This window comes from Parambassis ranga, chromosome 12 (assembly GCF_900634625.1).
Source record: "Parambassis ranga chromosome 12, fParRan2.1, whole genome shotgun sequence".
In the NCBI taxonomy this organism is placed as follows: domain Eukaryota; kingdom Metazoa; phylum Chordata; class Actinopteri; family Ambassidae; genus Parambassis; species Parambassis ranga.
Genome location: NC_041032.1, coordinates 7,908,629 through 7,921,955, shown reverse-complemented (window position 1 = coordinate 7,921,955; position 13,327 = coordinate 7,908,629). Strand labels below are relative to the sequence as shown.

The 13,327-nt window shown below is 40.7% G+C and overlaps 1 protein-coding gene across 1 annotated transcript; it reads right to left on the bottom strand.

The window, feature by feature from the left end:
- Positions 1–254: 254 nt before the first annotated feature.
- dbh (dopamine beta-hydroxylase (dopamine beta-monooxygenase)) lies at positions 255–10,915 on the bottom strand. Its single transcript, XM_028417311.1, has 12 exons — positions 10,164–10,915; positions 8,275–8,421; positions 7,441–7,698; positions 7,065–7,241; positions 5,097–5,199; positions 4,205–4,371; positions 3,933–4,076; positions 2,986–3,024; positions 2,782–2,841; positions 2,471–2,598; positions 2,053–2,212; positions 255–547 (listed from the first exon to the last, which is right to left on the bottom strand). The coding sequence occupies exons 1-12, from the start codon at positions 10,530–10,532 to the stop codon at positions 455–457; spliced, it is 1,845 nt and encodes a 614-aa protein (XP_028273112.1). The 5' UTR covers positions 10,533–10,915; the 3' UTR covers positions 255–454.
- Positions 10,916–13,327: the final 2,412 nt, after the last annotated feature.

Below are 13,327 nucleotides of genomic sequence, written 5' to 3'. Positions count from 1 at the left end.
CTATTTAGCTTCTAACATTTTTGTCATTTATTATTCAACACAACAGGTTGCAAGGAAACACTAACAAACCACTCAATTCATACACCATTTATTAATCACTAAAGATTGTTCAACACCGGTGTCTTGATGATGTCATCAGGCGATGTGAAACGAGGGAAAAATGCTTGCAGCACCGGCACTTTTGTTTCCATCACTGATTTGTTGTTGCACATACTTTCACTCCTTAACTGCCAATCCTATCTGTCAGTGTCGGGAGTAATGGCCACCTTTGAAACATTGCTGATGTATTTGACTGTTGTTAGCCTACTTTATGTGTATTAATAATAACAAAGACAGCAGGTGTTTATAGAAGCATGTAATTACAGCAGGTAGGGGGACGTCGTCAATCCCCAAACATAGAAATAGAGATCAAAATTCAGCCCAACCACAGGAGCAGGGGAGTAGTGACGGGGGGTCAGTCAGTTGGAGGTGCACCTCCCTCACAGGGGTAGCGGGGTTTTTCAAGGATGGAGGTCACCACTGGTAGAGGCTGTTTGTCCCACATGCCCTGCAGAAACAGAAATATATGTCTGATGTGGCTTTAAAATCTTCAAGTACTGTGTGCTGTCCTTGATGTTTGAACAGTATGTTTTATTGAAGTAATTATGTAGTTGTCACTGAACAGTCTATCACTGAAGGTGTGTGTCTTTGTGTGTGTGTGTGTGTTTTAGGATTAGGACGGAGCTTTGAAACAGAGTTTTCTTGGCTGCGAGAATGGGACGCACTGTGTACACTACATTTTGCAGGATGTGCTGCAAAACTAAAACTGCAAAATGACGGCAAACAGTGTGACAGGAGCTGTGCTGCATTTCCTAAAGAGCAGCTTAGTGCAGCCATCCAAGACCCTGACTGCTACTAGTGTAAAAATTTAGTCTGGAGTCCTACCAGAGTACAAACATAGTGCTGATTCAAGTCAACATTATTGAACCCAGTAATCACTGAAAGGGACAGTCCAGCCCGAAATAAGAAGTAAATAAATAAAAATCATGTCCTGTGGACTCAGTGCTGTTTGTTTAGATGTGAGCTGCAGTTTGAAAGATGGTCAGTCTAAACAGATAACAGAAGTGAGCTTGTTGCATTGTGTAATTTTATATTCTACAAATGATTTATGCCATTTACTTCTGATGCATTTTTTTGTGCTCTTGGTGTTGATACTGTATGAGTGCTATTGAGCTGCTGTGGTGTTTTGTTGTTGTGTGCAAAGCTTTGTACCTCTGTGTTAGATGGCTGCCTGCTGTGGGGCTGTTTCCCTTGTTTATTTCGGCTTTGTCTTTGTTGAGCCTCGCATGTCGCCTCTTATCATTTTTGTCAATACAACTCAAATGTTTGGCAGCTGCTGCATTGCTCAGCATCCCAGCAAGTTTTGTGGTGCCAAACATCTCTTACTGACTGTAAACCTAACTAGGCAGAATTATTTCACTCCTTATGGGTTCCTCAAAAAGTATAGTGGAGTGCATGGTGGGTTATGGAGGAGCCCAGCCTCTGTGGTTGATATTAAACAAATAACAAAAATGTCTTTTCAGGATTACACTTTTTCTTTTTTTCACAGGATTGATTTAGATAATAAAATTAATGACAGTGACATTTTGTTTGTTTTTTTGTTAGTTATGGATATTAATCCTATTTGTAATTGTGATGATGGGTGTAAATGTATGTCCAGCCTAATACAATGTTTCTGGGAAACAGGAGGAAATTTCTGGCAGAAAACCTTGATCAAGGCCTCTACAGTGTTTGTCATTGATTTATTCACTGATTATTCACATCCACATCCTATGTGTGTGTCCCTTTGCATAAATGCATAAATCTGTGTTTATGTTAGAAGTTAACAAGTTGTCTGTTCAGCCACTCCAAACTCTCCCGTCAGACTTATGTGATTATTTGAACTGGCCTAATTGGTTGCTTGCTTGTTAAATCTATTGTGTTGTGTTGTGTTGTGTTGTGTTGTGTTGTGTTGTGTTGTGTTGTGTTGTGTTGTGTTGTGTGGTGTATGTCTGTGTGGGATTAGGGACTCACAGGAAAGAGGTGTGCAGTCGACTGATTGCAGTGCATGGAAATGGGAGCTGTGTTGTAAAGAGAGTCCAGCACTTCTCCACTGAATGTATCCCACTGTAGCTGAGAGTACTGCTCTGTCACACTGACCTCACCGCACACACACTGCTCATTTCCGTGGAACCTGGAGGGAGGAGAGAGATTGAAAGAAAGTCAATAAAAGGAGGAGGCAGAGCAGGATTGAGAAAGGAGGGGGCGATTGTTAAAAGGACAAAGCTTTTTGAGATTAAAAGGTGTAATCAACACTGTGGTATCCAGGAGCAAAGGATGGAATGAGGACAGCTGGAATGCTGAAAACAGACACCATTTAGTCACACACGGGGGAGAAGAATAAAGGATGAGGGGAACATGCTGATGATTTCAAAGAGGCTGAGGTGGCGACCTGTTAATGAAGGTGAAGTATTTCTGCAGGTATGCTGGGTCGACGTGGGTCTTGCAGAGCTCCAGATGCGTACGAGGGTAGTAGTGGATGTAGTTGACACACATTTCGTCATTGATGCCAAAGCCTCCCTGAGGAGACATTTGTTGGAAGATGGAGGCAGGAAAAAGGCAAATATACAGAGGGCAGATGTAGGTGTTAGAGGAACAAGAATGAAAGATGGAGGGAGATCAGAGAAGGTACTCAAGGTTATCCTGTTGTGACGGGTGACATTTTTCTGATATGAATATGTACATTCAGTGTGTGCTGCTCACCACTGTAGGCTGGCTCCTATCCTCTGTGTTGTAAGTGCATTTTGTGATGAGGACGTCACCCTGCAGGGTTCAAGTGCAGCGGTTAACAAAGAGCACAGACATAATTCAAGGTTACTGACAGGAGAAAAAATAATTAAGTAAGAGAGCCAGTTGCCTGTTTGCCATTAAAAGAGGAATTCTTTGTGTCATTGACTTTATACTTACAGGTAAAACATTGACTATTTTCCTTAGGACTCGGATAGTCTATAAAAAGGAGTACAAAATCACAATAAAGACGAAATCAAGTTAATTTTTGGTATTCTTGCACATCAGGACCATCATTTGTGAAATGATTAATACTTCCACACAATTATTTGTCTATGATATTAATTATAGATGTGATTGGATTCTTTGAGTATAGTACATTTATTTGAATTACAGTGGTGATTGCTTGATTATTTTTTTCTTTCCTTTGTACAGTTATTAGCAGTGTGTGTGTGTGTGTGTGTGTGTGTGTGTGTGTTAAAAGGTCTATTAGCTTTGCTGAGAACAGTTTGATAAAGTCCTCATAATGAGGCTGCAGGGTTTAAAAGGACACCACTCGGGTACATCAACAGCAGCTGGAGATTTTATCAGACAGTCTAGCAGATGTCCTTCTCTTGTGTGTGTGTTTGTGTGTGTGTGTCTGTTTGTATACCTGCCTCAGGATATATAGCAGACGCCACCTGCTGTCCCTCTACATTGTTTTCAGTGTTAGTTATCAGTTTAGATGCTGAGTTTATCTTTGTACTTGTGCCATAGGATGTATAGATTAGTTTACCGTAATCTTATAAAAATGCATATCACAGAAGACCTTCCAATATCTGGAAATTGCTCAACTTTTATACTTTGTGCCATCTTAGGTCTTAATGTGTATACCCAGTACAGCATTCACCTTTACAAAGACTTATAAATGGAAGGTTATTTTTGTTTCGTTCAGAAAAGGCAGCCAGTCTGCACCACCAGTTTCATTTCTCAGATATTTGTTGAGAATTGTCTTTTTTTTCCCTGTGGCCCACAGCTCAGTTTGATGTGAAGCAGAGACTCACTTTTTCCCCAATCTAATATAAGACACACTGTTCAAGGGTGACATCCCTTTGGGTAAAGCGAGCTGTGCTCTCTGTCTCTCTCACCTGGTAGTGTGTGCTGAAGTGCTGGTCTTCCTGTACCACCTCCAGCTCTTTGCCACCTCTGACCAAAACTGTCCTGACCCCGCGGCCCGCCAGGTGGGTGTGCAGCTGGGACGCAAATATATAGATCCCACCTGGAGGCAGAGCCTAGACAAATAGGTAGACACAATCTTTGGGTCATGCTCCTACCCAGGCTTTTCCACTCTTGTGACAAAAAAATTATTTTTTTTATGTTTACAGTTCAGTCATAAAAAATGCAGTGTTTGTGTACATACAGTCTGGGTACACTTGGATGTGCAGTATCCACTGAGGTAGAAAGTGTGTTGTTTGGGAGGGATAGCCATTATAGGAGTATAAACAAGGCCCAGCTCCATGATTCCTGCATCGTACCGCCTCAGACTGGATGTGTAATGGAGTCGTATGCCTGATGAATCACGTCGACCTGTGAACAAAAAATAACATACAGCAAGTTTACTGCTTATTTGTAGATCAATTCTGGTTAAATCAATAACCCGAATAATTCTGCTCTAAAGCAATGAATAATATATATAAAAAAGAATGATCAAATTATTTCAGGTGCTATTTGTAGGAGAGAAGGTTATGATAAGAAACATTTCACAGGTGCAATGAGTGTGTAATGTGTGCGCTCCATCTGGTCCTGGTCAGCACACATGCTGCTGTGTTCTGAAGGCGAGACAGTACAACAATTGAGCCTTCAAGGAAAGCTAAAATACTGTAGTCTTTCTATCTCTGTAACATGTTAAGACCTGATTTTCAAAGTGGTGCCCTCTTTTGCCCCGACATTTCCCATCTCTCTTTTGCTATATTTTCCATATTATTAGATTCTCTTAAATATAATATAAAAGACATAAAAAACATCAAAAAGACTTGAGATCAACCCCAAGAGACAGAGCAGAGAAATGGTGAACTTATGTTGGACATATGTGTATTGTGGGGTCAGATCAGGATAAGGAAGCCTGTAGTGACTTGTACAGGCAAGATCAAAAAGGTATACTTAGAAAATTTTAAATGAATCGCTCTGTTGAAGATAAGCCTGGGGCTCCAGGGAAAGAGATAGAGAATCCTGCTGCTTCTGTGTGTAAGAAAAAGAGAGAGAAATGTGTCTGTATGTGTGTATGCTCGAGTGTGTGCGTCTACTGTATGCACCAGATATAAGGAGGGGGTTGTGGTAATGGACTTCCAGACGCAGAAACCTTGAAGAACCTGGTCCACCCATTGGCAGACCTGCATCAGGAGGATAGTAGAAAGCCTGCAAGCACACACACACACAAAGAGTGATGATTTTGAAGTTATAGCATAGACTTTTCATTAATCATATCTGAGTAGCTGAATAAATCTTCACCACTTGCAGTCAGCTGTTTATATATTTGGCATTCATTAGTGACAGACAGGAAAATACATTACAGAGTGAGGAAGATTTCTGCTGCTATACTAAAACGTTTAGTGCAACTTTAGATAACTGGGCACTATTTCTCCAACTTTCTGGGTCTAAATGCTAAAATAAATGTGGTTTGCGTTCATTAGATAGTGTCATAAATATAAAACTAAAGGCAGCACTATCAGCCAGATGATAGATTACCTTCAACTCTATTTGGTTATTAACATTTTATCTGATGTACTAAAAATAAAGGGATGCCCCGGCACACACACATACACTCCAATTCTCCCACACATTTTAATTTGCAACTGCAGCTAATTGTTGAAAGACTTTATTAAATATGCTACAGAAAAGTGAAAATTAAATCACTTCTTGCAAACCTCCAAATGTTTTTGGTGTCTTATGTTTATTGATTATTTCTAAGGCTGTATTCATACATGCATCAACCCTCTGGGATAATAAGAAAAATCTTTTTCAGTCTCTGCTGGCTTTGTGATCATCGGACCTCCACTCTATCCATGAATGTTTGATTTAATCTTGATTTTTTTTTTTTTACTTCAGAGAGATCCACCAAGCCACTTCTGCTGACACACACTGTTTGTTATGGAAGAAAGAATTGCTTTATTGAATCCTACTTTCATGTTGTAATGGTAAAATCCTCCGAGACTTTCCCCCCCTCTCACACTCTCTCTTTGCATTCTGACAGTGTCATCCATGATTGTTTCTGTCCCCTTCCAAACTTCCTTCTATTTCCCCTCTTTCTCTCTCGTTTTGTGTTTTTGCCACAGAACAAGGCCACGTTTCTCTCTCTTCGCGGTGCCGAGGAGAATGAAACAACACTATTAGGAGGTGATGAAAGAGGCCTGAATATTTCCCACCTAATCTTGTCTTCACAGCTCACAGCTCACAGAAGGCATCCTGCTTGTTTTTGTTTGGCTGGCAGATAATCCAATCGGAGAGGGGGCTAGGCCGGCTGTGATACAGTGGGGAGCAGAGCAGAGAAATATGGTGACAGCCTCACCGTTCCCTGTCCTTTTTGCTTTACGTGGTTAGCTGGCTGCTTACTTGCTTGCTCAGCCAGCTAGATTTTAGCTCCAGTACCTAAGTGAGTTGAATTAATGCTGACAAATGGCTCACTAACTTGTTGGTTGATTAACAGGTAAAACAATGAGCTAAAAGAGGCCTAATTGCTTCATAAAGTTGATAGAAACCTCTCAGTCAAGTGCTGATTTTCTTCCACAGAGGTAGCTGTACTGTCTGGTTCGCTTCGCCTATAATACATCTTCCTGTACATACATGTAATTTCCCATTTAGCTTTTTTTGTGAGTGTGCGTATTTGTGTTTTGATGTATGCAAATTTGTGAATATTTATATGTGAGCGTGCATCCCACATACAGACTGTCTCCCAGCTCCTAATAGACTTGTGCTGCGTGTGGGATCATCTTTACAACATTTTATGCTTGCAGTTCTAGGCTTGGATATTACTTGAGTAGGTGTTTTTGTTGATCCGCCTATAATAGGTACAAGGACTGGACCAAAATCATACTTTGTTACAACACTCTCTTTCAATTAGGCACTTGCTATATAAATTGCTCAGGAGTATGAATATTCTGTTTAATAGGATATGTTTGGATGCTCAAAAATGTTTTCATAGTCACTTTGTACCTTAAATTATTTGGAAGCTCGGATTGTACTCATTTAGATAGAAGTAAGAGGATGTGTGTTTCCAATCATACCTCGGCCCCCATGGCCCATGCAGCCAGCACGTGGCGGCAGAAGTTGAGTTTCCCCGGTTTCATCTTGTCATCACAGGAGCCGCTGTATTGAGGTACATCAGGGATATCCGGGGAACACTCAAACACTTCAATATGATGCACAATGGCCTCGTTACCTGGTGTTATCACTGATTCATACTGATGGAAACAGACAGAGAGCAAAAAAAATGTTTTACAGCTGCAAGAAAATATGTAACCTAAAAGTCCTAATAGATCCTGCTCTGATTTTCTTTTTTGTACAGGAGTCTTGGTTTGATTTGGTCTAGCTGGTAAACAAACACAGAGACACCCACACCGCAGAGTGTAGATCTGTTTCCATTTTTAGAGGCCTTTATACCATAACAATGTGGTTCTTTGGCATGTTTTCAGGCAGCTTGTGGATGAAGCACCAGTAGGTGGTTTCTTGATTTGGTATGATGACATTTGGCGCCACAACATCCAGCGTCTGCACATCCGGAGGCAGGGTGGGTGACGGCGTGTCTGGACGCAGCATCAGCACTCTCTGCACACCTGTGTGGATCTGAGACAGGTTCAGCTGCTCCAGTGAGGCAAGCGGTTGATCTAAGAATCCGTAGATGATGTGCACAGTTCCCTCCTGATGAGTCAGAGCGAAAAAGTGTTTAATGATCTATTACTAGCCAAGATGTGCAGTTCAAATTAGAAGTCTCTCATAATTATTATTCGGTTGAAATACCTTCTGGGAGTAATGCAGGGAACTTTTCATTATGTTGTCATAGTGATGAGCATTGGTTTTGTGTTTGCAACTTAGAGCTCTAATGTGGTACCATGGAAACTATAATTATTATGAGAAATGCTTCAGTGGAAATGATGCTGATGGTCCCAACTTTCAGAACATTTTATGTCCACACCTGAAACAATGAGCTGTCGTTGATGATCAGTCTTATTGCCTTTTTAAAATAAACTGCAATAAAAAGAAATGCAAATAGGCACACTCCCACACACACAAGGGCAGTCTCACATTGACACAGCGTGGATGTTGTGTTACATGTGCTAACTCAGATGCTGTCTTACAGTTCAGGGCTGACAGACATAGTCTGCTCTTTAAGTGTGCTTTATATTAGCTGATACCATGCATGAGGATATCTGTATAGGATAGCAGTTGGTTACTGTTGCAACAATTTGTATTCATAGTCACACTATTTGTTCACACCTCTATGAGGTAGTCTCTGGGATCACAGGTACTGAATGGTCTTTTGAAGAGCAGGTAAAATCCTCCATCCTTCTGTTTGGCATCAATCAGCTCATAGTCTTGTTGGCTGTCCAGTGATACGTGACCCTCGCTGTCGCTCCATGCATCCTGAAAGAAAAAAAAATACATTTCTGAGGAGTGTTGACATCCAATTTCTGTTTTAAAGAAGCATGAAATTTAGCATACTGTTCAGAATGTGTCCATATACCCATGAATGGCAGGAATTTTAAACAACAGGTGTAAAAAGGATAGAATATTGAGACATAGAGCAAATCTTTGTCTTGATATTACTCCTAAAAAGAAATTGCTAAAGTGAAATAAATTGTTGCTGGCTGAAAATAAATGTAAATGTAAACAACTGATTGAAAGAAATCAGTGGAACTGCGACAGAGTTGTGTACAAGATACTCTACTTCACAGCCAGAAGGATTTGCAGCCGCTCAGTCTCTGCTTCTGTGATGTTTCTCACATTCATACCTGTCCAGAATAACACCTAAGATCTCTCTCTTTATTTCCGTCTCCCTCTCTGTCCCTCTTATATAACCGTTCAGCACAGACTCGAACATTTTGAAGCCAACGATTTAGATCCATCTAAAAAGGGACACACACTGTATGTGATGTGTGTGTTCCATGACATGTCATGGTTATTTAGAAATAAGTTCTGAGACAGTTTATGTAAGTTTTAATCTGATTTTATTTCTGTCTATATGTTCAAAGAAGAAGAAGACAACACTGGCCTCTAATGTGAACAAAAGTGTTCTTTTGTTTCAGTCACCTTAACAAATTGAATATTGTCACATTTATCTGTTAAAGTCAGGCTATGTGTGGCTAATAGCACCCTAACAATCACTTCAATCAGAGACAAAGACAGAGAGGCTGTGACCTTTCTGTGGGTAATTTTGCCCTCCGGAGGGAATGAAGGTGGAACATCTGGAGATTTGGATAAGCACGATTGATTAATTAGGAAAACGCTTTACAAAGTTGTGCACGCTACATCATGTTGCCGATGCTGGAGTTTCATAATGCTATCCAAATTATTTTAAGTGTCAAGATGGACAATAGTGCAACTGTGGATTTTTTCCCCTGCATTCATGTAGCCTTTAGAAAACTGTCCCAAGTTGGCTGTACACAGATCATATTGTGGTCAAAGTAAAACTTCAATTTATTTTGCAGTGTAACATACTGCACTATATGTTTTTATTTAATATTTTAAAGGAACTATTTAACATTGTGCATACAGCCTGTAACTGTGACATACTGTTTGCGTATGCGTTTGACTCAGGATCATGCTGTATTTAAGATGCGTTATGCTTGTGTGATAGTAACTTCAATGAATAAGAAGCCGGTTCTCTTCTTCAGTTTATTTGATATTAGATCTGTTAGATGCAGTCTCTGTTCTCATGTTTAAAAGAATAGTGATTTCCAGGACACACAAACACAATGGATGGGATTGGATGTAAAATAGCTTTTTTCAGAAAACAATTTCAGGATGGATTTGTTGAACAGGGTTGTTTTTGTTAAAGTGAAAACTAGGTATTTTACACAGCTTAATCAACACAGCTTTCAACTTTGATATGCTAATATTCACTAATGGTTCCCAGATGAGCTTCAGCTATTAGTGCAGTTTGAGTGATTTCTAATTAGAATTCTTTGTGACTGTGTTTGTGACGCAAACTGTCCGTCAGCTACTCATGCAGAAACAGCAATCCCACACCCAAATGACCACAGACAGATGAGAAAGTCTGGGTAAAAAAAGGTGAAATCTTCAGTCCTATAATCCCTGTGCATTTGTTAATTTGTCAAGTGATACTCTCTGTTTATATTTGAAACACATATCCCAGGCTTACTCACCCCAAAGTAGCTCCTGGTTCCAGAGTCCCACAGCACCACCAGGTCAGCATTGGTCAGCTCACCGCGGTCTGACATTCCCAGAACCACACCGTGTCTGAGCTCTGCCACCTTCAGCTCCATGTAAACCTCTTGGTTAGCATAGCTGATGTTCCAGGCCAGCTGTAGCTCCCCACGTGGATCAAGTGGCACACGGAAGGGCATGGGAAGAGGTGGAAGAAGGCTGGAGGGGCTTGGTTTGAGGTTAGACACTTCAACCACATTGTTTGGCGCCTGGTACGAAGCCACCAAGATGACCATCAGAGCAGCCAGGGCGGTGAAATACATGATGGTGATGTCCTGAAGGCGAAGGTTTTTATTGAAGATCCTCATAGCTCCAGTGACAGGTCACTTTCTCTGCAATGTCAGAAAGTTTCTGGGGTTTTTTTCCACCTTTGTTTTTCTTTCTTCTGTGTTGTTTCCTAAAGTTGATTTTGAGTTCAATCCTAAAAGTTGTGGGGAAACTTTTCACTCCAGTGCTGCTGTAATGATGGTGGAGTTCTGTGTAAGTTCACTCTCTGATTTGTTTGTCTTCTTTGCTCTCCAGCCACAGTAGATTCCCATAAAGCAGCCAGGTGGGGGTTGTTCATTCTTTTCTTCCCATGTTTTCTGTCCACTCAGGCTCTATTTTCTGAAAAGTTTGACTTTCTTTTGACTATCACCACAATTCCAGTCTTTAGGTTTCTCTGTCTTCAATCCCTTGTGGGTATTGTCTCTTTCCTCTGAGCAAATGCTCTGTCTCTCTCTGTCTCATCCACCTCTCTGGTTTTTAAGAGACTCCTCCCTTGTGAGTTGTCTGTTTTTTATCCTGCCTAATGGTATTACATTTGTTGAGGAAAATTGGATTGTATTCTTTAAACCCTGGGGCCAACCATGATTCTGCACATCTGCTGGAACCTAATTGATCCAAATTCAACCATGGACATTATCAATGACAATCAACTTCTGCTAACTAAACTTTATTGCCCCCTCCATCTCTGTCTTTTACTGGTTTGGTGAGCATTTATTCACCATTTGTACAAAAGTATTCTTCACACTATACCTGCCTTTTTTTGCTATTTGATTCAAAGAGGATTGGGGGGCCAGGAGGTGCTTGTGTAGCTGTAAACAAGCCATTAATGCATTTGGCTTTTCTTTAAGCCATTGCCTGAAGCTGCTGAAGACCTAATCAAAGTGTCAATTATGGGTTTCAAAAGCAGAAGACATGGTTTAAAAGGTTAGTAAAGTCCCTGTGGAAATGGGTGATTGTCGATGTGTTTGGATCAGGTGAAAATGGGCAGCATAGACAGATGTGGACCCAACCTTCTATATACTATTAAATATTTGTCAAAGAAGTGTTGGACTGTGAATGAGGAATATATATAATTTCACAAATAAGATCTTCTAATTTTACATGTGTTGTACATATTTAATATTATACATGATGTCACTGAATTTTTCTTCCGGAAGAGCATCATGAAGGGAAATGTTTGGATCACAACAGGCAGCAGAACAGAAAGGCTGGTATTGTGTTTGGGTAATGTAATAAAAACTGTTACTCCCCAGGGCAAAAACAGAGATCCTTCTAATGTCTCTGGCCTTCATGAGAGGCTCACTGAACATCTGTCCGTCTCTCTCTATCTGCGCAGTAATTGTTTCTTCTTTATCTTTTACACCATCACACTTGAGCTTCTTTGCCAGTCTGTTTCTGCTCTGTCACACTGCTCACCATTGCTACCTTCTCATATCTCTTACATGCACGCTTATCTTTCTGCTGCCACTACTGATGTATCAGCAAACACAAAGAAGATGAGACACCATAAAGTCAGCTGTGATCTGAGGGGAGACGGGGTGGGGGATGAGTGAGGAAGAGTAAATCTTGTTAAAATTATGTGAGTTTATTCAAAAAGCCTGCAGTTATCATGTGACATTATCTTGAGATATCACATATCCTGAGCTACACATGACGACCAGTGTGTACAGCGTGTGGTGAAAGTATTTATTGACAAGTTATATTTTGGTGTTGTTGTGCAGCTTTCATTAAACGTTTTAGTCAATTCCCAAACAATTTATTAAGAAAAAATAAAATGAGGTTATCAGAGGAGCCCTCTGACTCACGTGCCTACTTGCATGTGCATACACACACTCACACACTCCTGGATTACAGAAAAAAAATCACCTCCACACAACCAATCTCACCATCTCATTCTCTGCTAATATAAATATTTTATCATTGCAGACTCCCAAAGTGCTCTAATCTCCACTTCTTTGAGTTTAAATAATGAATGCAATAAAAACTCACACTGCTACCCTTAACATTGCCTCGAACTGCCCGTTATCTGATGTGAATGGGAGAGCTGAGCAGTTGTACAGGCGGATTGGATAAGTAGACGTGTTGAAGGAGAAAAAAAAGAGAGCCAGTGAGCATAAAAGGAGTGAAAAGGTTCGGATTCAGGGGGCTGACATGAGGGGAGGATTCTGGCACATGGATCATGTGTTCACAGGAGATAGGAACCCAGTCTTTTGTATTTTAGTCCAGCAGTGTCTGAAGGAAAGGACATGGGACAGAGGGAGGCACAGGGAGAGAAAAATGATCCTCTCAGGGACAGTTGTGTCCGTTGTGCTAATGGAGTTTAATGAACGTTTTGTTCCAGACAGAGGGCTAGTTTGTTTTTCCACCTTGGCTGAACCTTGGGCAGAGGACAGGTGTAATTTTTTAATTATCTTTATAGATCTAGATGTGGCATAAGCATGAGGCTATAGCTTGGATGATTAACTGTAGTGACTGTAAGTGGAAAGCTTAATGAATCTGCTTCTGGTTTCAGTGGTAATATGAGGGCAGGGTGGCTTTCAGTGCAGGCTGCACTTATGGACTTATGTTTCCAGACTTGTGATAGGATGACTTGACACAACTCATTTCATATGCAGTTGTGTATGCCTCTATATAGGTCTATGATTTAAGACACATATTTTTATGAAACATTCCTTGCATGCTTACAGACCTCTTCTTGGAAGTAAAGGGGGGTTCAGCACCCTGTCCCTCTTTAATCATTTCCCTCCTTTCTCTCTGGTAACCATAGCCAATCTGAGCCAGTGACTAAAGCGCCATCTCTCAGGCTGTACACTCCAGGCTGCATTTACTCGCTGGG

Coding starts and splice junctions, on each gene's coding strand:
- dbh (XM_028417311.1), bottom strand. CDS start 10,532: ATGAGGATCTTCAATAAAAACCTTCGCCTTCAGGACATCACCATCATG. Junction 2,599..2,781: donor ATAGGAGCCAGCCTACAGTG/GTGAGCAGCACA, acceptor ATGTCTCCTCAG/GGAGGCTTTGGCATCAATGA. Junction 2,213..2,470: donor TACTTCACCTTCATTAACAG/GTCGCCACCTCA, acceptor TCCTCCCTCCAG/GTTCCACGGAAATGAGCAGT.